The sequence below is a fragment of the Pavona decussata genome, unplaced genomic scaffold (assembly GCF_977016875.1).
Source record: "Pavona decussata unplaced genomic scaffold, jaPavDecu1.1 SCAFFOLD_602, whole genome shotgun sequence".
Classification (NCBI taxonomy): Eukaryota; Metazoa; Cnidaria; class Anthozoa; order Scleractinia; family Agariciidae; genus Pavona; species Pavona decussata.
Window position 1 is genome coordinate 4,689,043 of NW_028145860.1, and position 24,945 is coordinate 4,713,987.

General features: G+C 38.6%; 3 protein-coding genes and 2 long non-coding RNA genes across 7 annotated transcripts in view; 4 read left to right on the forward strand and 1 right to left on the reverse strand.

The window, feature by feature from the left end:
* Positions 1-13,889, forward strand: part of LOC146449527 (uncharacterized) — a 178,005-nt gene extending 164,116 nt beyond the window's left edge. The window contains exons 2-3 of one of the 2 annotated variants that reach the window (XR_014860607.1): positions 13,298-13,684; positions 13,789-13,856. This is a non-coding gene — a long non-coding RNA (uncharacterized LOC146449527). Of the gene's footprint in view, positions 1-13,297 lie in introns of both variants that reach the window. The other variant, XR_014860608.1, reaches the window with a different exon arrangement.
* On the forward strand, positions 83-12,060 carry LOC146449547 (uncharacterized). Of its 2 annotated transcripts, none has more exons than XM_085101387.1 (13): positions 83-246; positions 1,172-1,278; positions 1,783-1,889; positions 5,007-5,102; positions 5,202-5,297; positions 6,139-6,224; positions 6,531-6,581; positions 7,249-7,352; positions 8,320-8,395; positions 8,704-8,766; positions 9,249-9,704; positions 10,001-10,091; positions 11,580-12,060. In XM_085101387.1, the coding sequence occupies exons 1-13, from the start codon at positions 172-174 to the stop codon at positions 11,876-11,878; spliced, it is 1,707 nt and encodes a 568-aa protein (XP_084957513.1). In that variant the 5' UTR covers positions 83-171; the 3' UTR covers positions 11,879-12,060. The 2 variants fall into 2 exon arrangements, with proteins under 2 accessions (XP_084957513.1, XP_084957514.1); XM_085101388.1 differs by having other exon boundaries at positions 95-246; positions 8,323-8,395.
* On the reverse strand, positions 11,893-17,689 carry LOC146449548 (arylacetamide deacetylase-like). Its single transcript, XM_085101395.1, has 5 exons — positions 17,479-17,689; positions 15,400-15,634; positions 15,007-15,070; positions 13,896-14,097; positions 11,893-12,885 (listed from the first exon to the last, which is right to left on the reverse strand). The coding sequence occupies exons 1-5, from the start codon at positions 17,635-17,637 to the stop codon at positions 12,358-12,360; spliced, it is 1,188 nt and encodes a 395-aa protein (XP_084957521.1). The 5' UTR covers positions 17,638-17,689; the 3' UTR covers positions 11,893-12,357.
* LOC146449549 (uncharacterized) lies at positions 15,659-17,100 on the forward strand. Its single transcript, XR_014860609.1, has 2 exons — positions 15,659-16,516; positions 16,776-17,100. It is a non-coding gene; the product is annotated as an uncharacterized LOC146449549 (long non-coding RNA).
* Positions 17,690-17,789: 100 nt separating the features above from the next.
* Positions 17,790-23,668, forward strand: LOC146449550 (arylacetamide deacetylase-like). The gene is made up of 5 exons (XM_085101394.1): positions 17,790-18,039; positions 18,948-19,182; positions 20,494-20,557; positions 22,008-22,206; positions 22,455-23,668. Exons 1-5 carry the CDS (start codon positions 17,881-17,883, stop codon positions 22,983-22,985), a joined length of 1,188 nt encoding a protein of 395 aa, XP_084957520.1. The 5' UTR covers positions 17,790-17,880; the 3' UTR covers positions 22,986-23,668.
* Positions 23,669-24,945: the final 1,277 nt, after the last annotated feature.

Sequence of the window (24,945 nt, forward strand, 5' to 3'; positions counted from 1 at the left end):
AACGGATACTTTAGTCAGCGGTTTCATTTTAACAAATATCTCTTTATGTTTCTTACACAAAATTTCAAAAGTCGTGCGAAGACTGGAACTAGAAAAATAGAAAATAAGACCTCGAAGAAGATGGCGACTTAGCGTTTGAACTTCATACATGTATAAACTGTTGGCTAGAAAATGGGGAAAAGCGAAGTCGAAAAGCCTGCTAGTTCAACCAAGAGTAAGAAGGAAAAGCTGTTGTTTCCGACAAAGGTATTTTCAGCTGTTTACACGTTCATACACCGAAACAGAAAGAAACAAATAAGTTTACTGATAATCACTTTTTCTCAATTTTATTAATAAAATGTGTTTAGAGATAAATGATAGAGGTTTATAACTGCAGAAAACCCTGGTAAAAGTGGATACACAGAAACAATCATGAGATCAGAATTAACACAACTTCCCAACTGAGTATATATCTAGAAAAAGGCTTTATCTATCACATCATATTTACTTCCATAATTTGTAAATACAAAGGTAAATCATTGTGATAACATTTATTATACTTTGGTACATCATACAGTAAGGGGGAGTGCAGAAGTGGGGTGTGACATATGTTTCCATTCTCACCTATCTGGGAATTTGGCTGTCATTACCCGGAAATAAAAGTGGTATAAATCACTTATTGACCTGGTTTGATCAATATGTTGGGCACCGTGGTGGAGAATTAAAAAAAAGAACATTTTTCACTTTAGGCAAATTCCTTCCCACTCGTTTCCTCCATCTCCCTTTGCAACTTGGATCTTGGATTTATATTACCACATAATTTTTAACTAACACTGGGAGGTCTAAAAATATTTAATAACTTTGAAAAGTGTGAATTGCTACTGGAGTCATAACCTTTTAATTTGAGCAGCAGGATGCATCCCTAAAATGACCCACAAGGTGCAATCCCTAAACAGCTCAGTAATCCTAGCATTCACTGTTGTACTTGGAGAAATCTGTTCCAAACTTGTATTGCCCAGACAAAAGGGGAATAGCCATAAACCAGAATGCCATTATAGGGTTGAAGGAGGGACTATGCATTGCTTGCGATCAAGTTGCTGCCCAAACATTGATAGGTATATAATGTTTAAAAGTAAAGCTGTACATGTTATCCTGTGGGGTTATTTAGTGTGATAATTTTGACACCTTTCAGGTTGTCATCCGTCGTCTCCCTCCGTCATTTACTGAAGAACAGCTGAAAGAAGAACTGGGTGGTTTCCCTGAGCATGACTTTTTTTACTTTGTCGGCAGTGAAATGAGGTTTGTAGATTGTACTTCAATTTTCTTATGGTCTCTTATACATAAAATCAGAAAATTTGATAATCCAAATTATTATTTAATTCAGTTTTCAGACCCAAATGAACAAAAAGTTATAACATGAAATTTATTTAGTTAATACAGTGGAATATCGATTTTTAAAAACCCTGAATTTGGTTTGAAAAATCGGGAGTTCCAAAAATCAAGGTTGAAAATCTGACTGAAGGAAATTCAACGGAACAACTTTTGGTTGAAGAATCGGGAGTTTTGAAAAATTGCGGGTTCGATTGATCAAGATTCCACTGTATAACATTTAATTACACAGACTAGAACCTGTCACATCAATTGTCTTTCTTTTGCTGGTTGATGAGAGACAATCACCATGACGAAATTTGATAATATTACCTTCAAAAGGAGTTCCATGTATGATTGATAATATTTTCCGTTGACTAGGTTTGAATGTATGAAATGTTGAATGCTGCTTTGTTTCTGTCTTTTTTTTGACAGCTTTGGTCCCTTATCCTTTTCAAGGGCTTATATCAACTTTAAAAACAGAGATGATATAATCAAATTCAGAGACCAGTTTGATGGATATTGTTTTGTGGATGGCAGAGGTAATCCTTTTTTCTTTTTCTCATACTATGGAAATCAACAGACAGTAAGCCTATTCCAGGCTGTAGATAGTAGAAATGAGTGAAAACAAAGTTATAGGTTAGGTGTAAGGAACGGTTTGAAGAAAGAGGAAAGAACCTGTGTGAGCTTTCCTTTAAAAAAAGGCCCTCCTCCATCCACTTTCTAAATGACTAATTGGCAACTTTTGGGATAATTGGAGTTTTGGGAGTCAAATTATCCTTGTAACTGGGGTAGAATCATTCTCAGATTTCTTGTGTAAGTAGTTTGCAAGAACCCTGTGCTTGACATTTTCATCTCTTCTGTATGTTAATGTTCTGACCAAAATATAGTCTTGAATCTTAAAATTACAATCACACTGCTTTAGACTTTGAAATGCAGTGAAACAAAGACACCAGAAGTTTCTTGAAAACATTGTTGTAAACATTGACTTTGAACGTTGAAAAAATTTTGTTTTGGCCAATCTTCCCTTGTGGTTTATTGCTTTAATATTGTGATATGTCAAATACCCCTAACACAGTGGTAATCATGCAACCATCAGTCATTCAGTCAGATAGTCAGCAAGTTGATCTGTTAGACAGTTTTTAATCAGTTACGTGTAGTCATTTAGTCCGGTAGTCAGTGCATCCATCAGTCATCCGTAATCATTATCATCATCATTATCATCATTATCATCATCATCATCATCATCATCATCATCATCATCATCATCATCATCATCATCGTCGTCGTCGTCGTCATCATCATTGTCATCATCATCATCATCATCATCATCATCATCATCATCTTTCAGTGCATGCAAAAGAGTCCATCAGTCAGTTAACCAGTGAGTCACTGATAGCCTAACCTCATTCCCAGGGTCTCTCCTCTTCACGTCCCAGGGAGCGAGAGAGGAGAGACCCTGGTTGGGTCTGGTCACGTGTCTCCCAGAGAAAAATTAGACCCAGGGAGGGGTCCTTCACTTACAAGTTACTTTTTGTCAAGATTTATTTTCGACTCCAAAACCAGACTTCCGCTTTGCTGTGCGAAGCCCACGCGAAACTCATGCAACTGGCAATGTTTTTCAGTAGTCTTCATTTTGCGTGTCATTGTAACATTAATCGGCTTAAAGCTTAAGGTGATTCCATCGAAAGAACGTTTGTAATGAGAATTTTTTAAAAATCTCTACAGATGTTAAGTACATCTAGTACATCAGAAAAATAAAATAAAAAGAGGGGGTCACCGTGCTTGTTTTCACCCTAGAGGGCTGTAGTATCTCACTATTTTCTAGGCATGTGACCTCAATATTAAAAGAGCTAGTCTTCAGCGAGAAGTGCCCACTACTTCCAGAAAGTTAGAACTGACAATGAAATACTAGCATATTTCTTATGACAGTACTGTAACTTTGTAGTAAAACGCCATAAGGTGGCTAAATAAATTAATCCCATAGCATAATAGGGGACATTCGAGCTGTTGTACGCTTCCCGCGAAACGTCCAAAATTGATCGTAGTAGTGATTCCACAATAATTTTTCGAAATTGAATAATGAAAAATTATTGAAACTGGGATATAACTTAGAGAGTCGTATTTTCTTTAATTTCATCGAATAAAAAATGGGGGACACCGTGCTCGTTTCGAAGAAAAGGACCAATTATTTTCCTGCCGAGCTTAACCTCAAGGAAATCCCGCAATGTTGTGCGCGTGCGCTAAATGACGCGAAAAATTATGCGCAGCAAGGATGCGCAATGCAATTCAGTGGAATCACCTTAACAAAGTCAGTTGTCTTGAGGCGCTGTACTTTGGAAAATCACTGTGTATAAATGACAAAATTAACAGTGGACGAACAGCGCCTTCCCCTTCAATTCATGGAGTTGTAATAAAATAAATTGTGGTTTATTCTAGCTTTGAATGCGCTGATGAAAGATCAAATCTGAAGAACTAAGGAAGGAAACTTGAAAGGAATCGGGTCGATGTCTAGCTGTTCTGAAAGGTCATTCTGCAGCAGCTATGCTGCTAACAGAGAGTTTCATTCTGGAAAATCTTTCAGCATAAGCGCAGTTGTTCGCGTCTCTGGTATTTAGCGTCATTGGTTTGTTTACGTCCGCTTTTCTCTCGGGACATAAACAAACCAACGATGCGAAATACTAGAGCCACGAAGGACCACGCTTGTGCTAAAAGATTTGCCAGAAAGAAACGCTCTGTTAGCAGGGTTGCAGCAACAAACAATACACAGGAAATAGCACATAAGCAGGACACTTTCTAAAGGAGGATGGACGGTATTACAACATGTATACGGTAAATTTTTCAAGGATCTTTCAATGAACAAAGAAAATCCTTTTGAAATACCGTAATCGTTGCAAAACAATAACGAAATAACCTTTGTTCCAGTTGATGGCGTTGAAGTGAAATTTAGTCTGCTGCTACAATGGCTTCGAGATACATTTCCGGTCACGTTTGATTCTTTCCTGGCTGTCAAATGCGGCACGGAAGACGACTTCTCGATGCACCGCTTGACTTAAACGATGCCTGACTTTCAGAGATCGTGGACTTGAAGACTCTAAAAGTAAATGTGGCCAATAATTCACTTTGTGAAAGTGCGTCGCCGTAAAGCTCCTCAGCTGTCACTAGTAATAGTGACAACAGTCGATTCCCTTTGCTGTAAAGATTTCGCTAATGACTAGTATCTTCAACTGATTTACAAGGTCGATAGCAGTTCACATTCACAGATTCACTCGCTTTATTTACCTTTATAGGGGTTTCTGAATGACCACTTGACATGACCACACGCGAATCGCAAGTTGACTTGACTGGGGCATGTTTTCCCATCTCCGGTACACTTAGTATAGGCAAACTGACACCCAACCGCCCCTCTCTCAAGTCATTTATTTGTAATCTCCCAGATTCTGGGAGACACGTGACCAGACCCAACCAGGGTCTCTCCTCTCTCGCTCCCTGGGACGTGAAGAGGAGAGACCCTGGGAACGAGGTTGATAGCCAGCAAACAAGTCAGTCAGGCAGGTAGTGAGTCAGACATTCATTCAGTCAATAAATTAGGCTCCCCTTTATTTATTGTTTCAATGTTGCATGCACTAAATGACAATTTCCAATCTTTGTCTTTGTAGGTGTTGAGTATCCTGCTGTTGTGGAATATGCTCCTTACCAAGGAATTCCTAAGAAAAAATCAAAAAAGGATCCAAAAGTTGGAACCATTCTTGAAGGTACGGAGTTTAAATGTGTTCATTTAATTAGCAAGTGATCATCTTCTCTTGGTACAAATAATTCATATACTTACATCCTTTCTTTAATTCAACTCTCAGATCCTGACTACCTGGCATTCATTGAATCTCTCAAGGAAGCAAGTGAGCCACCTCCAAGTATTGAGAGTCATTTAGAGGAGATTGAAGCTAAAAAATGTAAGATATAAGTTAATGTGGTGGTATTGCAAAAAAATACATCCAATTTCTTGATTTCTCCGCAGGTTGTGGAATGCAAAACAACAGCGCAAAATAATTTACTGTAACAGCAAAAGCGGCAGTTAGTGGGTGTCAAACAAACAAATTAACAGGGTGTGGCAACTGGGTGTAAAGGAGGTGGAAGGATGGAAGGTGTTGTGTCTGTCCCCCTCTGTACCTGGCAAAAGGCTCCATTAACTATTTAAAGACAATAATAGACACTCTTTTAAAACACTTTAATATAACAGCTTTTAGTATTTAATTGCTTATTGGTGAGCAAACGAAGGCAATGATGAAGAAGAAAATTTAAAATTGCAGCATCTCTTAATGAAAAAAACAAACAAACAAACAAACAAACACTTTGTCAAACTGCAAAATGGAAACCTCGGTTAACCAAGAAATGTAAAACTGCATAGCGTCTGCTGTAATGAGATTAATCAATAATGGACCACGTTGTAAATTTGGTTTTTAAACCTCAAAATGAACTTAACAAAAATATGCAAAAGAAAGTAACAACATACGAAATAAGTAAATGCTAATGAAAGGTGCGAAACACATTTAGTGGAATGAAAATGGTCATAAATAAGGTAAACTAAAGCAAAAATGTGAACAGCTAATGAACCAAAGAGGGAACAAAAAATAATTTACCCTAAGATCTTACCCACTCTGTTCACTAACATGAAATTAATAAATAATATTGAATAACATATAAACAATAAACACTGTATCATTCACTTAGAGATTAGATAATGTTGCAGTAACTAATAATCTAACATTGCAGCTTTTTGTGCTTGTCTTATAGCTTTGTCCAGTGGTGCAAAGATTAGTACACCTTTACTGGAGTATATAAAAATGAAGAGGAGTTCACGAGGACGGACGGTATCAGCTGTAAGTACTAAGTTTGAGAATATACCTGGAATAACCGTTTAACCCCTAGTATGAAAGAGCAAATTCTCCTTTCTTGTCCCCATACTTTTCTTATAAACGTACTGGGGAGAAGTTACTCAAGAAAATTCACCTTCACCTTTCGTGACCTCAGGGGTTGAACTGAATAAGCATTGATATTACAAGGCGAAATTTGATGCTGATCATGGCTGGGATTGAAAGGGTCAAACAAGATGCAAAACATTGGTTTGAAGCTAAGCAAAAGCATAGTAACACAGCATTTTCACCTTATTATATTCTTTCCATTAGCGTGGAACTCCAGAGAAGAAGCGAAGACCTGAAAGAGAGGAACTTGCAAAGGTTTGCTTGTTATTGCTTTGTTTGTCACTTTGCAAAAAAATCTGTCATCTGGTGAGTAGGAAGGTAGCAGCATCATAAGGCCACTTGAATAATAGAAGATTGATGTTCAGAGAAGTTTGTTTTTCATTTCCAGTGTCCATATAGACATGTCTGCGGTATGTGATTATGAAAACTTTTCTAAGTTTTGTTTGTCTTTGTGAAGTATTCTTGTTGCTTCAGTTAATGTTTGGAAGTGAGTTAAAGAGACATCTTACAGTTTACATATAGGTCACCACCTGCCTGTTTGGCCTGTGGGGGCTTTTCCAGTTGACATTACCAGGCACCCTTTTCCTGGGGCGGAGGTCTTGGGGAATCATCCTCTGTAGTATTAAGTACAGTCGTGGAACCTCTCCTTATCCATGGACACCTCTAAAATACGGACACCTCTCTAATACGGACAGTTCTTCTTGGTCCCTGAGTGACCGAAATCCATAGAAAGCCTACTTCTCTAAAACGGACACCTCTACAATACGGACACTTATTCCTGTCCCCTTGGTGTCCGTAATAAAGAGGTTTGACTGTAATCTCTTTTGTCTTTCTTTATTAGGATATTGTTTCCCTCTTACCTTCAACAACAACTGCAATAAAAATCTATTTGCCTTAGTCATAATTTCTTTCCTTTTGCCAGTCACCGAAAAAAGGTTCAACTTCAAGCTTGTCTTCCAACAAAGATTCTGGCGCAAAAAGTACAAGCAGTCAACAGCCTCCCAAAGAAGAAAAACCGAAAGACGAGTAAGTCATTAAACTTAGAGTATTTTTCATTCAGTAGTCAGAAGTGGTCGGCTAAATCAATCATTTTGCAAATGGAATGCACCAATGTGAACGACATTTTTTATGCCACTTTTTTGAATTGCTTCAAAATGGCACACACTACACTCAGAACGTGCCATTTTGACGAATTCAAAGAAACAGTCCTCCAATGGTACATTCCATTTACAGACTGACTGTTCTGGCTGGCCAGTTCTGAAAACTGGATAGCACCCTTACATTCAACAGGTTTCACCATTCATAAGCTGTTTTTTAAGATGTTAATGGAGAAGTCTTGCTTGATGACTAACATTAAAGCAGATAATAAACTTCATAACTCCACTTATCTCATTGATGCCAATCTGTTTGAGGAAGTCTTGGTTTAAAATACTGATAAGTATCGTGCCCTTTATTCGTTCTGTTCTGCTCAGCTTTTTCTAGACTGCTGGCAGTCCTTTTTTCTCGTTGTTCAAGAGGGTACACAAACCACGCGGCCAAGTAAAGCTGAGCAAATGGAGAGGATCTCCTCTTAGGTTGTTCGCTTCCTTCACCTCTTTTGCTGGTATCTGGTCACTTCACTCCACACTATAAATAGATCAAAACTCTTACAAACTACTAAAGGTCTGATGGGGTTTGAGTATAGTCTTCAAACACTCTAATGAACTTTAACTTACTCAACTAATGCAAATACCATTGGTAGAAATTTTTCTTGAAATTCTTATCGCTTTGAACAGGAGATGAAGTGATAAGGTTGAGCTATCTTACTATTTTTGGAGTGATCTGACATGGAGCGAGATGACATGGTGTCCTTGTTCAATGTCATTTGATAACCATAGGCCAAATTTGACAAATCATTGGAATCCAGCCCCTTTTAAACGTAACTCACCAAAAACTGTGAAAAAAAGTAAGGTTGCCTGTCAACAATGTGTAATTTATGATTTCATCCTCAAAGAAGGAAAGATGGCAAAAACAAAGAAGATGGTCGCAGAAAGGAGGAGCTGGAGAGAAAAGGAAACCGGGACACAAAGGTATAAAAACATCTGAAGAATGAATGTATTATGGAATCACGTTGTGACTGTTTCGTAGTCCTCTATAAGACAAACAAGTAATGTTATATCATTATTTTGGTATCAAACAAAAAAAAGTTTCATTTTCAGGATCAAAAATTTATATTGAAAGACAAGCTTCCTACGCCACTTGACAAAGATTCTGGGACGGAATCGAAAGCTTGTATTTCAATATAAATTTTCGATCCTGAAAACGAAACTTTTTTGTTTGATACAATATGACAGGACCAAGGAACAACTTTTTCTCTAACATCATTTGGTATGTTTAGGCTGCTTCACTGTCAAAAGACAAGTTGGATTCAAAATCACCATCAAAAGGAAAGGAAGAAAAGGTAAACAGAATCTATTGATATTCCTTTGCTGTTGTATTAATAATTATAGATAGGTTTTCGTCTGACTCTGCTGAAACTGTAGCCACATCTGGTATCCTGCCAGCCAATTACAAGAAACCCAAACAATGTAATGAACCAATTAGCACTTGAAGTAAAACCATGTATCTGTTGTCAAGCACGGGAAAATATGTCACCGATGTAAAGCGCACATAAACATGCAGCCAGAACCAAGTGTGGGAAAACATGCAACTGATGTCACATGCAGGTAAACGGGAGCCACAATTGATTTTGGTTATGCTCCTGATTGGTTCAGTTTATTTTTGCTTTGCATGAATTCCATTGAACCAATCATAGAGCTCAGCAACTGCTAACCAATCAGCAAACAGTTCGTCTTAACATTTAATAAAACCCCATCATTTGTGGCCTTTTCTGTTTCCCGGTTATTCCTCAGCTTATTTTTGCAAGGTCACGTCTTTTCTTAGGGTCGGCCGGATTCAGGAAGATATGGAAGGCGCCCTGATAATCAAAGATCTGATGACCGACGTCCCGAAGACAGACGAACAAGTAATCGGAGAGACCGAAGAGATAGCACTGATAGTCCCAGAAATGATCAAGGACGAGAGGAACGTTACCGAAAAGAAAGTGGGAGCGATAGAGGGCGAAGAGACCGAAGACCTGATAGTCGGAAGGATTCGCGACCCGAAAACAAGCCGAAGGATAGGGAGCCATTGCCGAAGGTGTCTGATTCTGATAAGGGCGTAAAACCTGGGAGAGAGCAGGAAAGGGAACAGGGAAGTGCTATGGTGAAGGAGAAAGAAAAGAAGGATAAAGAATCCTCGGCAGTCCGTGATGACAGCAGACCTCCTGCTGAGGAAGCCAGAAGAGCTACAAAAGAGGAGAAAAAACGCAGTGAGCCTGAACGGCGCATGCGTAACAAGGTAACTCGGCCTGAAAACCTGGTTTTATCCCTGCTGCTTAATGATGTGCCATCTTCTTGCAGATAGCAAAATCAAAGAAATAGGCATCTAACAAACAAACATGGTGTCAAAGGAGAGTCACATTTTTCTGATTCAAAATAGGTAGTAAGACTTTATAGTAACGGTTTTGAGCTCTTCGGTTAACTTGCGCATTAAACTGAGGGGATTACTGAGTGGACTACAGTCCCTCTCAAGGTACATTTTAATCAGTGGACTGGTCAATGCATTAATGGGAAATGAACACTTTCTTGTTTTAGGATCGACCTGACAGAGCATTTTACCAGCCAAGATCAGTTGGTCGAGGAAGCCCAAGGGGAGACAGTCCAAAAACAACAGAAACTACTCCAGGTAAACATTAAGGATGGTGCCTACTAATACCGAAGTATTTTTGAGAGGTTTATGACTATGCGGGAAAAGCAGATCTTAGCAAGGCCTATTGGAATCCCAAAAGGAAATTGGAGGTAACTAGGCATTTTTCAGAGATAATTAAGCAATAATATCTCCAAAAAGCGCCAAAATATAAAGCAATGTATGGGATTTTTTTCCTAAATTGAAGCTCAATTATCTCTGAAAAATGCATGGTTACCCCCAATTTTCTTTTGAGATACCAAAAAAAGTATTTACTAAGTTCTGCTTTCTCTGTACAGTTTTAAACTGCGCAAAAATATTCCTGTATTAGTAGGCACCACCCATAGGAAACCCGAGTATCTTGAGATGTGCAGAACATATGCGCAGCAACAATAGTAGGCACCATCCTTAATTCTTCAATTTCATCGAAAGGTACAAGCCAGACTTAAGGTCTTTGAATTATTTAGTGAGAAAATCCCACCCTACGTCAGGATGCTAATGAACTGTATTACTGAATCTGGATCACGCAGTAGATAAGGGGGGTGTTTTTTGTGTTGGTGGCGGAGTGGAAATGAATCGTTGGTTTTAAAAACTGAGTTGATAAGGTGATTTGACTACCGTACAGCGTTTGAATTCGCTGCGAGGAAGGGTTAATGCTCAAATTTTCAGCTCCCAAATCTCTCGATGGTGGCCAACTTCCCTTGTCAACCCAGTTGATAAAACAAAATATTTGTTGTATGAACTAGCTCGTCTTTAGGACTGCTTTATGCCGGCAGTGGGGAGTAATTGAAGCGGAATCATGAGAGGGAATGCGCGGGTGAAAAGTTAAGATGAAATGCAGTAAAAATTGATTTATTGGAAAGCGAAATTAAAGCCTTGCTTTAAATCTATAACGACATGCCATCCTTGGACACTGCGGCTAGGTTCACTTTGAACATACAAGACAGATTTTATTTGTAGAATGTAATACCCCATACTCCTCCAATCTCTGCTCTAGCAGCAATATTGTTGGTATTGCAAATTTCCCCATCAGCCCCTAGACACTTTATCGATTGACTGTAATATCAACCAGTCCTAATTTGATTAAGGACGCTTTTAATTTGTCAGAATTGGCTGTCCAGACCGCTCAGTTCGTAAACGGAATGTACTAATTTGAAGGAAAGGCTTTTTCCTAATCCTTCAAATTTCTTCAAAATAGCACGTGCCATTTTCAGCGTAATTATTTTCAAGATTATTTTCAGCACCATCCCTTCAAAATGACGTATTCGATTTACCGACTTGCCGGTCAGTTCTGACAAATGGAAAGCAGCCTTAGGCACATTTTTGTGCGTTATGTATTTCTTGTATCTTTTTACTTCAAGTTCATTGTGATATTTGTGTTTATTTTGTTTGGCCTGATATGATTATGTTGTTTGGTCAGCCAAATTAAACAAGTACGTAACTTGGAGCTTCTCTAACTATTTTGTCACTTTTCTTTCTTGCTCCTAGAAAAAGATAGAGGCAAAGAATTCAAGACAAAGGAAAAGAGTCGTGAACCGGAACGCGATGCGAGGAAACCTCGCGATGATAAAACACGTGATCGGGACCGTGATCGATATCGGGATGATCGAAGAGATCGTGACAGAGATCGCAGAAGTGACCGGGACAGAGATCGTGAACGCCCACGAGATAAGACTTGTGACCGTAAGCCAGAAAGTGACAGAGTGCGTGACGCTGAGTCTACAAAAGAAGAACGAGAAGATAAGGGTAAAGGCGACTCAAATGGGACTCAAAAAACAAATGAATAATTTCTCTCCAGGAAAGAAAGAAAGCAATTTATTTCCTTGTAATTTAACACATACATTATGTACATAAGTAAGAAAACTTGTAAGTAACATTTTGGTTACATTTGAGAGTTTGCTCTAAGATTCGTGTATATTAAAAATCTGATTGTTCTGAATTCACATTAATTACAGGTTATTTACAGTCATTTCTGCTTGCCTTTCTTGTGCTTCAGTGTTTGGTGTGCTTCCATTTTTGATCTGATTTTGATTTTCTGTTCACTTTTACCTGCATTTGTATTTGAAACCAGCCCAAAGGTTTGGTGAAGTGATTGTAATAATATAAAACAAACATGTGAGCTTGCAAGTAAACCTCTGCTCCCAACTGTCAATTGAGTTACGGAGTAATAAACAAGGTTTGCAAAAATGTACTATGTTTTACACCTCACTTGCCAGGCTATCCCTGGGAAAATATAAGAACAGCTTGCTGTGGAAGATATCAATTACTACAGGTCTTTCAGAAACTCAACTATATTTTCATTGGCTGATTCACATATCTCCCTGGTGCTAGTAAAGATCACAAACCCATGATACGTCTTGTATTCATAGTGTGTCACCTTCACACCAGACTCCTGTAAACGCTTCTTGTACAAGGCTGCATCATCTCTAAGAATGTCAAATTTGCTAGTAATTATCAAGGTTTTGGGCAACCCTGCCAAGTCATCTGCCATTAATGGTGTCACTCTGTAGTCAGTGAGGGCATCACGGACATTTTGTGGAATTTCACTTGATGGCTGCTTCAGATTTTTACTGTTGCCCACATTTTTATGATCACCAACAAATGTTGAATACTTAGTGTGGTAAAGATGCAGAGAATGGTTATTAGCACGAAATGATGGATATACATTCCTTGTTCCAGTCAAATAAACTGACCACGCACCCATCATATCTTTTCTTGAAAGAATAGGAGAGTTTTGTGTTTCATAAGATGGCAGTGAAAAATCCATAAATTGCAAGGGAGGATAAATAAGGATCTGAAAATAAAATAAAAGTGAAAGTTATATTAATTTTAATTTAACTCTTATTGCAAGCATTTGTCTTGCTTTCTCCTGTATCATGGCCAAGTGTCCTTGAATCCTGGCCATCAGCTTTGTTTATTCCTTGAGTCTAAAGACAAAATCTTTATAAAATAATGCACCTATTCAAATGAAATGTCCTAAAGAGTAAAGTGTTTCGTATTTAGAGTCTATGGATTTAAATCCCTCAAGGGTGACCATTCAAATGATAGCTCTAGATTTAAGTGCTTTCCTGTGGTGCTGTAATTTTTTATGCTGCATAAGATCGTTCTAACTTTTGAGCCTGTGGATGAAATCCTAAAGTGTTACCATTCAAATGAAAGCTACTAAGCAGTACTTTCCTGTGGTGCTGTTTATTTTGCTGTACAAGGTGGTTCTAACCTTTCAGTCTTTGGATGAAATGCTAAAGTGTTACCATTCAAATGAAAGGTACTGAGCAGTACTTTCCTGTGGTACTGTTTATTATGCTGTACAAGGTGGTTCAAACTTTTAAGTCAGTCGATGAAATCCTAAAGTGTGACCATTCAAATGAAAGCTACTGAGTAGCACTTTCCTGTGGTGCTGTTTATTATGCTGTACAAGGTGGTTCTCACTTTTGAGTCTGTGGATGAAATCGTAAAGTGTGACCATTCAAATGAAAGCTATTGAGCAGTGCTTTCCCGTGGTGCTGTTTATTATGCTGTACAAGGTGGTTCTAACTTTTGAGTCTGTGGATGAAATCCTAAAGTGTGACCATTCAAATGAAAGGTACGGAGCAGTACCTTCCTGTGGTGCTGTTTATTATGCTGCATAAGATGGTTCTGACTTTTGAGCCTGTGGATGAAATCCTAAAGTGTGACCATTCAAATGAAAGCTATTGAGCAGTATGTTTAAGTGGTGCTGTCTGATTCAAAAATAGAACTTTCTTGAAAATAATTTCTGAACTTGGGTGGCTCTCAAAAAAGAAAGGAGTAACAAACTATCTTTACCTGAGCAGCTGGAGCTTTTATATCCTCATTCCGTAAGTGAATTGTTACAGCTGCTGCCAAATTCCCCCCTGCACTGCAACCAGCTATCACAATACAGTCTGTATCAATGCCAAAGTCTGCACCAGTTTCAAGAAGCATCTTCACCACAGCATAGCAGTCATCAAACCCAGCTGGAAACTGGTGCTCTGGTGCTAATCTGTACCTGCATGTACAAAGACAAGGTAAGCTTGGACTCACCTTGCTGGCATATACCTATAAGGAGAGGGAGGGGGGGGGGGGGGCTGGGGAGAAAGAGGGTCCTGTATCATTTATTCCTAGTTCCAATGCCTTTCCTTGGTGGCTCCTAATCCTCTACCCTATTTTATTGTAAATTCTTTTTTCTTGAGACTGCCTTATATATTTGCACTTTAATGTCCTCATTCCCTGTGTGGTTCTGTAATTTCTTGTCATATTAGCATTGTTCTTGCTTGGGGTCTAGCCAGACCCTAGAGCACTGATTTTAAATAAAGTGATTTTTGTATATGAAGCATGTATGTATCCAACAGTGCCAAAAAATGCCATTTGAAGGGGTAAAATAAAGCCTTAAATGATTCTTGATCTCATGTTAAATTCTCCTTTGTTCGTAGAAGGTAGAACAAGGAAGTTTGATAGGAGAATCTAGCAGTCTATCAGGTGTCATTTTATCCATGTCCCCACCCCCTTCTCTCCAATTTCCTAGCTCCTCTCTCCCAGTTTCATCCCCTTCTTAGTTCTTTTCCCATTCCCTGCTCTCCTGCTTCTTCCCTTTTTTTTCTTTCTGCTCCACTGTTCCCCTCTATATACTGGTGGTATAGCTAGCCTAGGCCAGCAGTAGGTACACCTTAGAAGTTAGGGAAAAGGTGTGTAAAGAGAATGTTTGGTTTTATCAACAGAGTTGATAAGGTAATTTGGCCACCGTAAAGAGATTCAAGTGCTGACCTTTTGAGTATTAACCCTTCATCGGAAAGAATTTGCTAATTTGTTTTTTTAATCCCCTCATCAAAGCAGGATTACATGTTCTTTAGCAACTAATCCTCTTATCTGTTGATATTTTTAATCATTTATATGATAGTCTGGTATTTTTACTTCTTACCCAACAGATACTACAACCACTCCAGTACTCTTGGCCAGATTCTGAGTAAAATGATGGTACATGTCTAGAGAGCAATAACATTGTTTACATGCATGTAAATGTGCAGTTCCAGAAAATATCCATACTCCCCCCACAGAAGGTTTTTTGTTTTGCACCCCCCATCCCCCCAGGAAATTCCAGTTTAGCTTCATACTTTGCTTCTAAAATTTTGACTTTAAAGATCCCCCCTCCCCCTAGGAATTTCTGACAACTTTCCATGGGGTGGGTATGGATTTAAATGTACTGAACCAATGACACTAAAAAGTTATGACCAAACATTTTGTAGAAATCATTTGCCACAGGATAACAACAATTTAAAAGAATGTGTATTTCATGCTTGGCCGATATGCTTACCAATGCTCCCAAATATCCAGCCTCCGCCATGAAGAAAAACCACACCTGGGAACTTTGAACTATCACCTGGAATTTGTCTTTGTCGATAGACACGGACTGGGACATCAGCGATCTTTGTATCTTCAATTTGCAATGATGGTTCATGCGGCACTTTTCTCAGTTGAGCTAAGGCACGATGGATATGGCGAAGGTTGTTTACCAGGTCTCCAATTCCAAGTCGTGATGCAGTGAAAGCCTGAAGCATGATTAGAAGGTATATACAGTCTTTGTTATACAAGATCTTTTTCGTAAGAATGTTGAGGCTTTTCAAGATGAACCAGAATTTGAAGAACATACTAAACCAAACACCCCAGACTGAGAGTTAATTAGAAATTTATTTTATTTTTACCATTTGTTCAGTATGAATGTATACCTGCCAACTCTCACGCATTATGCGTGAGTCTCACGCCTGGGGACTAGAGACATCGATCTCACGCATCAAGGACAGTATCTCACGCCTGACTCTCCAATCCGGACGAGTTGTTCTAAAAAATCTTCATTTCATTTCAGATTTGTTATGTATTATTTCTTTAATCCCTATAACAATCGCAAAAGCTTTCAAATGTCTACAACCCGTTTGAATCTCAAGTGTTCAAAGGTCGTCGGAATATCGTCGGACATTTTTGGCAACGTTCAGAAGTCTTCGGAAAATCGTTGGAAATCTTCAGAAGTGGCTCGGACGTTTTCGGAAATCCCGGTCATGACGAGAAAAAAAATCTCACGCGTTTGACTCAGAAAAAGTTGGCAGGTATATGAATGTGGGTAGGATAAAATGTAAAACTTTGTCCAATTAACCCAAACTTTATGCCACAAAATTTACAAACCTCTGTGTTCACTGAATACTATTTACTGAAATTTGGCTGTCAGTATGTCATCTTGTGCACAGCACTAGAGAAAGCCATGCAAGCATGTATCAACCAACTTGATCCCTTTTCATGGCAAATAAATAATTATAAATAATTACACTCTGTTTTTTTTATAAGAACGTCGAAGCTGAGATTAACCAAAATTTTAAGAACGTGTTAAGAACATTCCTCAGGCTGAGAGTCGATTAAGAACGTTTTTATTTTGCTAATCTGTATACAGCTATTTCAATTAACGTTGTCAGATCAAAGCTAAAAGCTTAAAGGCAAGACCGAAAGTTTACGTGGGATTTTTATGATTAAATTTATCAAAATCAGTCATGTCTGGAGAAAACAATAGGTTGTAATTAGCAGTACAATGACCTGCACGTGCAGGGATGGTTTTGATGAAATTATTCATAAAAAATAATCCCACGAAACATTGCGGTCTTGTCTTTTAGCTTTATTTTTATCCGACAACATTAATTGAAATAGCTGTATAAAATCAAAGTAACAAATGTAAATTAACCAAAATACTTAAGGGCATGTTTTGTATAACACTAACAATGGTGACACACATCTCGGTTTGTCATAATGAGCAGTTCTTGATACCATATCTCAGCAGGCAATGCACTTTGATAGGTTTCCTTGTCGCGCCCGGTGATTTACTAAAATACATGTAGTGTATACTATGTAATTTAAGAACGTAATTCAAGAACATCTTAAGAACGTTTTCAGCCTCAAATCGCAAAAAAAATATAAGAACGTTCAGCCTCAGCTCCAAAATTAGACGTTCTTATAAAAAAAAAAAAAAAACAAACAGAGTGACATGCTCTTTGAAAGGTTCCTGGTCATGTACACATTGATTATTGAAATGCCATATTTTACCAATCACTCAAACTTTTATTAAATAATATGCTGCGCATTTAGACAAGCATAGCAAAACTTAAATCCCCTATTAGAGTTGTAAAATGAGGGTATTTGAGGTCCCTTTGACCACACCCATACCCCCTCCCCCCAACCACCCTGCTCAAAATGTGATAGCGTACAGAAAATAAAAATAACGCAGTACTTCACACGTGCTTGCTAAAGACAAAACATTCTGAAGCTTGCAATCTTGAATAAAAGAGTAAGAACTTAATTTTTGCTCCTAGCTTATTTTACAAGCTACGATCGCGATTCTTTATGTGTAGTGTACCACTATTCCCGTGGCTTGAAGAACAATTCCATGGATTCGAAGTTTGTGGTGCTGTCCCGCTGGAAGTCCTTCCGGGATGACTTGATTGAAGTATGTACGCAGGATCACAGCGGCAAGGACGGCAAAAATAGCAGAAAACACAACGAAAAAGGTAATCATTTTACAGGAATTGCGAAGGCGAATCACCCGGCTCCAGCGGACCCTCAAAATATCAACTGTACGTCATGTATGCCGTACCATACTGTCATTTTTCATTTCGTTTTTTTACTGTTCCTCTTGGTTCACACTGGTGACAAAAACTCGACGCAGAGTGCCTTTTCGAGTTTTTGTGGCCTTGTCGTTAGTGTGAACCGGGCAATTAATTGATTTCGCGTGACATGCAGTGCATGATACCAGGTGAACATGGCGAATTGCTGTGTTATTTTCACTGCAACTATCGTCTCGTTGGTCGCCATTCTCGTAGGCTTGTACTACAATCAAGTTATTCCTGAGGGACTGCCTGGTGCTCAGCAAATGAGCGCTCGGCTGTACGGTGTTAATTGGGATATTTGTACTTTCATTGTAAGTAGGTGACTCGAAAGGTTTCCTGATATTTTCATAATCATGGTATATGCGCGTGATAGAATGCTCTCAATCGTTCAGTGTAATAATGCTAGCTAATACACAGTCATTACCCTGGTCCCAGAGGTTTTTCTTGATTTTTCCCCACGTGAGAGAGCGGCGAACGCGACTCGCGTTCGCCGCTTCGCGGCTCTCTCACGTGAGGAAAAATCAAGAAAAACCTCTGGGACCAGGGTACACAGTCATTGACTGTGGACTAAGGCCTTAATCTGAGCTTCGTCACAAGCCTAGTGGCATTCTTCAAATACATCTCCAAAATTTCTTTCAAGGTTTCTTAATAGATTAAAACACAAAACGAAACCTCCCATTTTTTAACCATGATTTGCTTAACTGAAAACAGCCATGCAAGCACAAGAACTATAGTTCTTAAACTCATTAATAATTCATGAAGAGAAAACAAAGGAAATCACTACCGTGAAGAAGGTTTGGAAATGTGATCTTAATTATCATAAAATTTTGTGAACTTTTGCTTCAAATTTCTCCAAGAATTATCAATAGTTTGAGAAGCTAATTATCAATCACTCGAAAGAGTGTTTCCTCCTATTTCCAAACACCTCGAAGTTTTTAAAAAAAACTCGGCTGCGCCTCGTTCTTCCAACCTACTTCTCGGTGTTTGGAAAATTTTTATCGAAGGAAACACTCTTCCTCATGTTTGATCTATTACATCAAGACTCTCCAAGCGAAAAGTTATAAGCAAGCACAGTTGCGGATGGGAAGGTGTGCCAATAGATTTCAGACCTGACCTATATCTTAACTCTGAAAGCCAAAAAGGTGCAATTTAGAATTACTGGTTGTAAACTGTATTTATATTGAGGATTATTAATTGTCACTCTTTTTCATATTTTAAGGGTTATGCAGCTTCACTAGTTGGCATTGGTGATTCTCCAATTGAAAATTTTAAAAGATTGTTAGATCTACCCGGGACTTTGGTGGAGCCTGAGATAGACAAGTCATGGCAATTCCAGGACGCCAAGATATCCAATGTTCCTGTTCGTATTTACAAACCAAGACATCATGATAAAGGAAAAAAAGTTACTGGTGTTGTTTATTTACATGGTGGAGGATGGACAATCGGTTCTATTGGTAAGTTTCCAAAATTGCCCTTTCACTATGTTATGTTGCTGTAGTTAAGCCTATTTTTCTGAATTATGTTTTTGAAAATGCCATGTGTCTAAAGGCCCGTTTAACGGTTTCAACATCAGAATTTGAACAGATGTTGTGCAAATGTTGGGAAAATGTTGAAATTATGGAGTGTTCATTTATACGGCTTCAATGCCATTCGGCAATATTTGCAAGAGCAAAGGAAATGTTGAATCAATGTTGAACGAAAGCTTAAACCAATTTAAATTTGATTCTAAAACATTTTCAACAAGGTTTCAACATTTTTTACACTTTCAACAATGTTCAACATTACCCCAACATTTGGTTCAACACTCAAAGCGTTAAACGCGTGTTTCATCAGATATCCAAACACTGAGAAGTAGGTTGAAAAAACGAGGCGAAGCCGAGTTTTTTTCAACAACTTCGAGGTGTTTGGATGTCTGATGAAACACACTTTCGAGTGTTTGATATGGCTTCTCAAATGATCAATAATTATTGGAGAAATTCAAGGCTAAAGTTGGCAAAATTTTATGGTAATTAGGATCACATATCCAAACCACGGTCACGGTAGTGATTTTCTTTGTTTTCTTTTGATGAATTATTAATGAGTTTGAGAAGCAAATATTGAAAACGTTAAACGGGCCTTAAAGCTCACAAGGTCTTTTAAGTTCACAAGGATAGAAAAGTGTGAGCAGTCTAATTAATGCTTACACCACCTGGCCTACCACCATGTATTGGGCAGTTTCAGAAAATATCCGTACTCCCCCCACAGAAAGCTTTCTATTTGGCACCTACAGTCCCTCCAGGAAATTCCAGTTTAGCTTCATACTTTGCTTCTAAAATTTTGACTTTTAAGACCTCCCTCCCCCCAGGAAGTTCCGATGACCTTCCATGCATTATGGGGTGGGTATGGTTTTTTTTGGAAACTGCACATTCTTCCTGTATCCTTTTGCCTCTTCCTACCCCCTCCCACCTCAGATGCCATGTCCTATTGAATCAATTGAAAATGTTGTAATACAGAAACAACCCTTTAGCTTCACACCATCTTTAAAAATCTTGGCTTAATGTTTATTGTATCGCACTAACCCCCTTCTTGAAATTTCTAGTGACTGCATGACTGTGTGTGTGTGGGATGGGGTGAGGGGAGACAGGTATTTTCTGGAACTGGAAAAATATAGATGGGTAACATTATTTAATTGCAAGGTAAAATTCCTTCAATGGAACCAATATGTTATAAATATTCATATAGAGGTATATTATTAGTAAATGAATGCTGTCTTTTTTTCTTTTTAGACATTTTCCATCCATTAATGTACCAGTTAGCAAAAGATGCTGGTGTGGTTTTGATATCTGTTGAGTGAGTAGTTCATAGACTTACACTAGGTTTTTGTCCAGGTACTCCCGTTATCTCTTCTCCCCAAAAACCAACATTTCCAAATTCCAATTCAATCGAGAATCTAAGGGCCACAAGTTTGTTTCTTTGTTTGTTTTTTTTAACAGCTTTATTGGGTGCTCCTCTTACAATGTATAATATAAATTAAAAAGAAAGGAGCAAGACCCAAAAGGGGTAGGTGCAACGGGACAAACGTCCCATGCGAGGCACCGCCCCTGGATTAAGACCTAAATTAAAACAAAAATCATTTATGAATACCCAAGCATTCCTTAAGAAAAAAAATTAAGAGTGGCATGGGCACATTGGGACTAGCGTCCACAGGCAGGGGTTATTGAGTTCATATATCCTCGACAGATGAGTGTTCATTAACTTGCAGACAAAGAGTTGAAAGGCATTTAGGCAACCAAATACTGGTTGGGGTTGCTAGCTTACAAACATAGTCTCAAATTTTAACTATTCTGTTAAAGTACGAAGCCTGAAAAGTAGATGTTTTACAAAGAGGAGTACAAAGATTAAAGGAGTTACTTTGACTTGTATGACCATGGGAAACAAAAGATACGTATATGAAAGAAATGTGATGGTATATATCCAGCCTGGTGAATGAATGAGAATGATGATTATTCTACAAAGTGACGCAGGCATACTCGGAAAAAAGAAAGAAATCCGAGTGCTCCTATCAGGAGCTCCTGATAGGAGCACTCGGATTTCTTTTTTCTGAGTATGCCTGCGTCACTTTCTAGAATAATCATCATTCTCAAAAGATACGTAGTTCAGAACATCTAAATCAGTACTACAATAAATGCATTTATAAAAAAAAGACGAAGTCTTTGAGTTCACAATATAGTAATAGAGAGAGTGGAAGTAAATCTAACATAGTCAGCCACTCCTTGTATAGCATCTCACCTCTGCGCATGCGTAGAATCCACCTGCTTGCACGTCTCTGCACCTGTTCCACCTTAGCATTCAGAGTAACGTAACCCGACGACCAGACTTGGGTGGCTTAACAGAGCTGTACTTTGACCAAAGACAAAAACAGGGAACGCCTAAGAAAGACGTCAGTAAGCAGGGGACATGTCTGTTTGAGCAAACCAAGAAGCTTGTTTTCTTTGGCAGTGATAGTATGGATCTGTGAGTCCCAAGAGAGCCTACTAGTTATGATGAGGCCCAGATCTTTTTCTTCTGAGACGCATGTCAAGGTTGTGCCATCGAGGGTGTGGTCAAAACAAATTGGGGTCTTTTTTCCTAGTCAGTCAGTTAGTGCTTTACATTAAGATGTGTTGAATCTAATATTATTGCGCTGCGACGAGTCGTGTATATTTCAGTCACAACAGACTGTCAAGTGCCACCCTCATTAGGCAAAGTCTCCATATTTGCATGTACAAATTAACCTAATGATCTATGCAATGTATTTTAGTTACAGATTGGCCCCTAAACACACCTTCCCTGTGCAGTTCAATGATTGTTATGCTGTTGTTAACACTCTGCTGGCCACAGCTGAGAAGTATGGCATTGATAGAAACCGTATTGTTGTTGCTGGCGACAGTGCAGGAGGTAACTTAGCGGCAGCCATTGCTCTGAAGCTTAGAGATGAAAACAAAAGACTGGCTGCTCAGGTGAGGATACTTGTAAAGTTTTAAAACACTGGGCCAACTAAAGGAATCTTCCAGTCCTGATAGAGTGTACATTTAGACAACATTAATTTTAGAAGATACTCTTTTGCTCTGTGCATACCTATATAACGATCCAGTCCTGGTTTCTCTCTAGTACCCCACCACCTCCCCCCTACTTGCCAGAAAGAAACTCCCAATGTCATATCTCCAGTGTTCTTTATTTACATTATTTATTTTTTTGCTATTTACAGATTCTTATTAACCCTACACTGCAGTTCATGGACTTTTCTCTTCCCTCAATGAAAAGGCGGGGCTCTGCAGTTCTCACAAGATATGGACTGGCACAGTTTTTCTCTTATTACATGACAGGGACTCCAAATATGGCCTCTTCATTTCTCGTGAACAATCATTCTATGCATCTCCGCAACACTAAGTATTCTTCCTATATTGGAATCGACGACCACAAGCAGCCTCAGCAGAAACCATTGGAGGAAATTCCAAAAGCTGTGCTTAATGGCCTGACTGATTACAGAGTGTCACCTTTGATGGCAGATAACATGAAGGGGTTACCCAAAACCCTTTTAATAACTTGTGAATATGATGTTCTTAGAGATGATGGTCTGTTGTACAAGTTGCGTTTGCAAGGTGCAGGAGTTGAAGTAACGCATTATAATTACATGACATACCATGCGTTCCTGCTGATACAGAAAACTCCTTTCCTCTCGACTGAAGAATTTCATATGGCATTTCGACAAATTGTTGATTATGTTAAGGCATTGTAGAAAAGTAATGGTGGAAGTTCAATTAAGAGTTTTTGAAATACTTAGTGATTCCTCAGAGCTTTTGTAATTTCTAGGTTATTTTTTAAATGGTGTTGAAAATGCATCTTCTGTGTGAATTTACATACATATTGATATAGAATCAGGTCTTTTATGGGAAATGATATATAGTTTTATAGTGAACAGATTCTAGTTTTTTTTAGGATAATAGAGCGGTTTTCAATTGAGTGTCCTAAAATCAAAACCAGAGTAATAATCTGGCCAATCCCAACAGATGTAAACAACACAATCAGCCAATTAGAATTTGAAGCAAATACATGTAACTGGCACCAAGCGCGGGAAAACATGTGCAGGCAAAACACGATTGGTTTTTGTTTGGATTCCCATTGGTTGAGAAAGTGGTGCAAGTTTTGTTAACCAATCACAGAGCGTAGTAATGCAAAACCAAAGCAAACAGGAAATTACTTTTGACACTCAATTGAAAACGGTGACTGTGACCATACAGTTTTGCCAATATTTTTGTGTACCTTGAACTTAAGTTTATTCACAACAAGTAAAACGTACACAGAGATGAGTACTAAATGAATGTGGAATGAAAATGCAAAATCTACAAGCACATGTTCCACTTTATATCCTGAATATTAATACCAATCATGCGCATGTATTCTCTTAGGGATCATTTTTATTAGTAAAATTAGTAATAAGCAAGTCTAAGTCCAGGGGGGGGGGGTGGGGGGCTCTCATATGAAAGGGGCGGGGATGCTTGTCATCTCGCTTAGGAGTGTAAATTTCGGATTTTGGTCTCTTTTAGGGTCCTCTGGGCAAAACACCATTATCTTTAGCTGTGAAGGTCTCGTTTGGGGTTGCACGCGAAGAAATATAAAAATATCTATTTGTCTGTGTTTTAAAATGGTCTCTTTTAGGGGTCAAAAATGCCCAGATTGGTCTCCTTTAGAGGTTTAATTTAAAATTTCTGAAGAGCATCCCCGCCCCTTTCATATGAGAGTCCCCTTGGGGTCTAAGTGCTATAATTTGAGAGAATCATCACTTCAGCTGTCACTTCACTAGTATAAACAGCAGACAAACAGGATTTTTAGAAAGATTTTTTGGGAAAGAAATTACCTTGTATAATTATAGAATGATTATCAAAATAGATCTTGTGTGTGAATTTAGACACATTGATACACATATAGAATCAACAGTTTTCCTGGAAATGGTACAGCTTTATAATGAACTGATACTAGTCTGATTTATTTTTACGAAATTAAAATATATTTAGTGTAAAAACAGTTTTTGGAAATGACTTTGTATAACTTTTGAATGGTCTAAATGATCTAAATGCATCACCTCTAATGGTAACCTAGTCCTGGGGGTGTGCCGCGAAGGTTCTCGAACCCTGACCCTATTTAAGGGTATTAAAAGGAAGGGAAAACGGGAACCCGAAAAATGACATCCTATTCAAGGGACCCAAACAACAGCTAATGTGCACGGATAAACACAAATCTCTATGAAAATCGCTTTTGTAATACTTTAGCGTACACTTCAGTTTTAGCGAGCCATTTCTTTTTCGTAAAACGTAGCGCTTACAAGCTTCAATTTAACTGATACAATTTAGGTACCCTATCTATAGCCTCCCACGCAGACGTTCTAAGGGGTTCGTCACGCGTTCCTGGCCCTAAGAACGAACCCCTAAGAACGTCTGCGTGGGAGGCTACCCTATCTAAGGACTAATCCAGGAATGCGTTGATAAATGAGTAAAAATTGATACCCTATTTAAGGACTGAGAATCTCAAAAACCATACCCTATCTCGCGGCACGTACCTATATAGCCCATATATGGGAGTAGCCCCCCCCCCCCCCCCCTGGGAACCTAGTCTTTTATGCAGCCGTTGTTAGGGTCGTCACGCAACGCTTCTCCCCATCGCACCGTAAAGCAACTCTTCTTGCATGACGTGCCTAATAA

Excerpts from the sequence above, each read along its gene's own strand:
- LOC146449548 (XM_085101395.1), bottom strand. The coding sequence starts at position 17,637 with ATGATTACCTTTTTCGTTGTGTTTTCTGCTATTTTTGCCGTCCTTGCC. Across the intron at positions 15,071-15,399 it reads CTGGATATTTGGGAGCATTG|ACATGTACCATCATTTTACT; the intron begins GTAAGCATATCG and ends ATTGCTCTCTAG. Across the intron at positions 12,886-13,895 it reads TAAAAGCTCCAGCTGCTCAG|ATCCTTATTTATCCTCCCTT; the intron begins GTAAAGATAGTT and ends TTTTATTTTCAG.
- LOC146449547 (XM_085101387.1), top strand. The coding sequence starts at position 172 with ATGGGGAAAAGCGAAGTCGAAAAGCCTGCTAGTTCAACCAAGAGTAAG. Across the intron at positions 1,279-1,782 it reads TTTGTCGGCAGTGAAATGAG|CTTTGGTCCCTTATCCTTTT; the intron begins GTTTGTAGATTG and ends TTTTTTTGACAG. Across the intron at positions 10,092-11,579 it reads AACAACAGAAACTACTCCAG|AAAAAGATAGAGGCAAAGAA; the intron begins GTAAACATTAAG and ends TCTTGCTCCTAG.
- LOC146449550 (XM_085101394.1), top strand. The coding sequence starts at position 17,881 with ATGGCGAATTGCTGTGTTATTTTCACTGCAACTATCGTCTCGTTGGTC. Across the intron at positions 18,040-18,947 it reads GGGATATTTGTACTTTCATT|GGTTATGCAGCTTCACTAGT; the intron begins GTAAGTAGGTGA and ends TCATATTTTAAG. Across the intron at positions 19,183-20,493 it reads ATGGACAATCGGTTCTATTG|ACATTTTCCATCCATTAATG; the intron begins GTAAGTTTCCAA and ends TTTTCTTTTTAG.